Source organism: Coloeus monedula (assembly GCF_965178545.1).
Source record: "Coloeus monedula genome assembly, chromosome: 23".
Classification (NCBI taxonomy): Eukaryota; Metazoa; Chordata; class Aves; order Passeriformes; family Corvidae; genus Coloeus; species Coloeus monedula.
Window position 1 is genome coordinate 5980903 of NC_138803.1, and position 4970 is coordinate 5985872.

The 4970-nt window shown below is 49.7% G+C and overlaps 1 protein-coding gene across 1 annotated transcript; it reads right to left on the bottom strand.

Annotated features, from left to right (window-relative positions):
• Positions 1-725: 725 nt before the first annotated feature.
• Positions 726-3666, bottom strand: IL10 (interleukin 10; the record flags this gene model as incomplete). Its single annotated transcript, XM_082296118.1, has 5 exons — positions 726-818; positions 1089-1154; positions 1691-1843; positions 2115-2177; positions 3505-3666. The coding sequence occupies 5 exons, from the start codon at positions 3664-3666 to the stop codon at positions 726-728; spliced, it is 537 nt and encodes a 178-aa protein (XP_082152244.1).
• Between the last annotated feature and the right edge of the window lie 1304 nt (positions 3667-4970).

The window sequence follows — 4970 nt, forward strand, 5'->3', positions numbered from 1 at the left end:
AACAACAGTAAAACAGTGAGCAAAACCCAATCAGAGACTGGAAAATAGTAAGGTTAACTTCGGAAAGTGCAGAGTGGCCGACCCAGCAGCTCTGGAAGGCAGATGCTGAGCGATATTTAAGTCAAGTTCTATTAGAACCAAACATTTCATTCCTACTACTAATTTTTAAAATTTAGTCTGGACTAACCTACAGGCTGAAGTCTAAGGTGGAGTTAACCAAGCTGTTGCTGTGGCTTGTTCTCCTCCTAAACATAAAAGCACCTGATTGCATAAATAAACAGAGAGATAGGATAGGAGGAGAGGATCATTTGCTTAAAATTAAATTTTGTTGAACTGAGAGCTGGAATTGCTTCTAATCAGGAGTGGAATTGCACTCAGGATAAGCTCAGCTCATTGTCTGCCCTCCAGAATAATGCTGCTTTGGATGTTTTGAAGCTATGAATAAAATAGCACTATGATAAACAGTATTAAAATATCAAACAATAAATAGTAATTTACAAGCTCATCACTCCTTTCTTCAAAACACATTGTAAACATCAACACTGAGGTATTTGAAGTAATAAATAATAAATTCAATTATTAAAAAAATAACTTTTAAATACAATATTAAGCTGGGAGTTATTAACCTGAACCCTGAGATAACTTCATTTGAGCTCTTGCAGCCTAAAGTGATTTTTGAACAAGTAGCAGGATTTGGTGTGGAAGATGCAGACCCAGGGGTGCTCTCAATTCCTTCTCTTCATCATCAAATATTTTTCGATGTAGTTGATGAAGATGTCAAACTCTCCCATGGCCTTGTAGATTCCGTTCTTGTTCATCTGCAGGGAAAGCCGGGTGTGTTTAGTGTGACTGTCACAGATATGGGATGTACAATGCCTGGACAAGTTCTCCTTCCACGGACACCTCCAGCCTCTCTGCCCGATCCCCTGGGAATTCCCACCCTTCAATCACTGCCCTCTGGATTCCTCTGCTGCAAGAATTTGTGTGGTTAAAGACTTTTTGGGATTCTGTTCTCCACTCTCAGATCTCTGCCCTGCCGTGGCAGCAGGTTCCTCCCACCCCAGCCCAGCCCCTGAGCGTGGCCTTACCTTAGTGAAGGTCTCCTTGATGTGCTTCATGCTCCTGCTCCTGTCCTCGCAGGTGAAGAATCTGTGCTGCAAAGGGACACGAGCAGCGGCCTCAGCCCAGGGGTTCCTCCCCAGGGGTGTGGTGGTGGCTGTCCCGTCCTCCTGTCCCTTGTCACTGCTGCTCCCCACCTTCCCCTTCCCCTGTGGGGCCACGGGGGCAGCAATTCCAGCTGCTTTGCACCGGGCTTTGATGGAAGGAGCCGGAGTGACCCAAGCCTGGACCCTCAGGCCGTTCCCAGCCCTGTGTCCCTGTGTCTGGGACAGGGTTTGTCCCGGCTGACTGCACTGATGGACTCATGGCCGCAGCAGGTGTGATTTTGGGAGCCCCAGCATCGAGGTAAGGGTCAGACCTCCTCCTGCCCTCTCTTTGTCTCTTCAGCCGGGCTCTGACGTGCAGGGCTGGCTGCACGTGGTGCTCCTGCACCATCGTCATTTAACTGATGGTGAGCACAAACCCCATCTTCGAGGGCCCTGCCTGCCTGGATCCCTGCTCCTGCACCTGCCCTGCTCCTGGGGACCCTCTGCCCACCCTGCCCACCCCCGTGCTGCCGAGCCCCACTCACACAGCGCCTCATCGTGGTCCTGAGGCTCAGCAGGAGGTTGCCCAGGTCGCCCACGCTCTGCTGGTGGTGCGTGCTGGTCTTCATTGCGCTGGGCAGCACCTCCTCCATGTAGAACCCCATCATCTCTGACACCGACTGGCAGCCGAGGCTCCCCTGGGGCGACAGGAGAGGGAAGCCTGGTTGGGGATGGCCACCAGCACGGGGTGTGGGCGTTTGTACAAACCAGAGCCGGGCGTGGGAGCCGCGCTGGCTGCGGGGGAAGCAGTGCCAGCCCCGCCGCAGCCACACGTGTCCCTGCAGGGTGGCACAGCCAGCCTGGCGTGACAGCAGCGCGTGCCCCAGTTTCCAGCTGGCTTCCCTTCTTATGAAACGCCGGGGAAGGATGGGGAAGGAGAAGGAACTCGCGAGGGAATGCGATTCTTACCTTGAATTCCTCCAGCAGGTCGGAGCTGAGCAGTTGGATGCTGAGGTCGTCATCTTTCGATTGCTGGGGGAGGATGGAGTTAAAAATGAGTTTTTCAGGCAGGCAGTCAATTCTTTCAATTTGCCCTAACAAATGATCCTTCCCTTGTCTTCATTTAGGGTCTCCCTGCAGCAAAGGCAGAGGGCACCCAGCGCAGGAGCGTGCAGAGCACCGTGACACCAGGCACAGGAGTCACCAATTCTCTGGTCCTCATCCTTGCAGCACCAGGACTGTCAGGTCAGGACAGCAGGAAAATGCAATCACAACCTTTGGTGCCATTGATTTTGTTAACGTCAAACTGCTCCGGCTGAGCTGGAGCCGCTCGCTCGCCTCAGCTGCGCAGGGTGGTGCTGTGTGAGGTGCTGCTGCAGACACCAACGCTCCTCAGAGAGGAGTCAGAGCCGTGGCAGCCCCTGGGAGCCACCCCGACGTCTCTGCCAGGGCAGGAGGGTTTAATCCCCCTGGTTCTGTTACCCCCGTAAGCCTCCAGCTGATGGGGAAAGTGGGAGTTTGTTCCCGAGGCGCCTCTGTCACACCAACTGCGGTAGGGTGGGCAGGCACCACCCAAAGCATCAAAGGCTTCAAAGCTGTCCTGAGAGGTTAAAAATATTCTTTCCCAACATTATCTGGGAGGTTCACAGCAAGCTCTACATCTGAAGTCTTGGCTGTGTTTGTTTGGTAACAAATACAAGCCATGACATCAGCTTGAGATTCAATCTGGAGAATTATCTTGTTTTATTGCTAAAACACACTGACATGGACTAAAACAGCAACAGAGCTGTGACCAGCTGCCTCTATCAGTACTGATGCCATGGCAGATGCTCTGAGTGCACCGAGTGCTGATTGCTCAGCAGCCCTGAGGCTCCTGTGATGCAGAGCAGCGACCTTGCACAGGCACCAAAGCAGGTGCTCAGTTACTGCTCTGCTCCTCCACTCATAAAATACCCAGTGCAGGCTTTTGTGGTTCTTTCAAAGAAAGAATCTGCAGCAAAAGGTTTCCCTTTTCACCTGGCACTGACTTCAGCAGGGCTGGACCTTGGTGCCCTAAAGAAAAGACAATTTCCTTCCTATTAATTCAGTGATTAACTTGGTTTGCAACATTTCTGGGGAAGCCTGGCTAGAAAGATTTGCTAAGGTTCATTATGAAATCTCGAGTTCATTGTAATTAAAACTAGGAAGAAAAGCCTCGCAGATTTTCTCTCAGTGAGCAGTGAAACCGAGCTGCTCTTGCTCACCCGTAACGCAACGCAGCCAAATCATTTCTGCTGGGAGGAAGCTCTTCCCCCTCCTCCAGATCCCAGAACATTGCGAAAAAGGCAGAACGAGGAGAAAGCAGCAGGGTGATACTTACAAAATAATCCTTAATTTCCTCAAACTTGACCCTCAGCTCTCTGAGCTTGGCAGGCAGGAGGTCGGGGAAGTGGAGGCAGGAGGGCTGGGCGCGGGCAGGCGCCGTGCCCAGCAGCAGCAGGAGCAGGATGGGCACGGCTGTGCCCCTGGAGCAGGTCCTCATGCTGTGGGAAAGGGCTGCTTCCCTCTGCTGCAGCTCCCGGAGGGATTCCACGGGAGGGTATAAAGCAGATCTGCAGCTTTCACCTTGATGGAGCCCCTAATTTATACTCTCAAAACATCAGTCTATTTCCTCTCCCCATTTCCTGACGAGCAATATTGGGGTTTTAAGTCATTCATTAAGCCCAAATGTCACTTGGGTTCCCGTCAACTTGGGTTTCCTGTTCTTTGACCCCCCTCCTCTACTCACACCCCATCGATTTTTTGTGCTTAGACTCTGCATTTTTTTTTTTACATTACTTGTTTCTTGTAAATTTAGCTGTGGCTGAGGAGGAAAGCTGCAGAGACACGAAGAAGCCAAGGTGCTGTGTGAGGTTACTTCATTCTAACAGTTCCATTTTTTATTTTTAGATGAATGCTATATGGTTAGGGGAAAAAAAAAAGTGTTGTTGCTTTTAAATCTCAGTATCAAACCTGCAGAGAGCATCACTCAGCAGAACTGCTTTTCACGAACTGTACAAATTCTCTGTCTCTTCTTTGGCATTCTAATCTGCAAATGCACATAATCATCTGAAATCTTCATTTTTAATTAATTTTGATTTTCTTCCATTAATGCATATTTCTGCTGAAGCCAGTGTGAATTTTCACTGCTCAGCAAGCTCAGTTGGTGCTCCCAAAACTCAGCTGGAAGCTAACAGGATCAGGGGATCCCAGTGGAGGATTCCAGTCCTGCTCTGGTCCCTCGTGGATCCTCCAGGGGAGGAGCAGGGTTTGTGCCATTACTTTTATGCCTGGTGTTAAAGTGCATGAGCAGGTCATAAAAACTCATTTTCCAGGCTTTTAAATCCTATTTTGTTTCCTAGAAATGGACAGCAGCCCCATCCAAGCAGCTGTCTTAACTGGGACTGATTGTCCCAGCTGCGATAAAAATTCTCCTTGTGGAGCCTCAGAGAATTCCTGTGACGTCTCCCCATTTTCCGCTTCCCTCTCTTTTCCACATCTATTTTAGTCCACATCCCCTGCTTCCTTGGGATAAAGATTTCACTTATTTATTCAGGAATTTGGCATCGCAGAAAGTGAGAAGGGAGATAAATTCGACTTTTCTGAAATCACGGGGTTTTCTTTGAAATCCCTCATGCTATTTTAAAAGTGCTCGTTCTTCCCAGTAGGGAAGCCTTCCTCCATTAGGGAACAATCCCTTAAATTCTCATCTCCTTCATGGCACTGATCTTCTTTCAAGTTGAAGTTGTGAACCTATGAGAGGGAATTTATCACCAGAAAAATGCAAAGAATTGTTTGTTCCTGCAC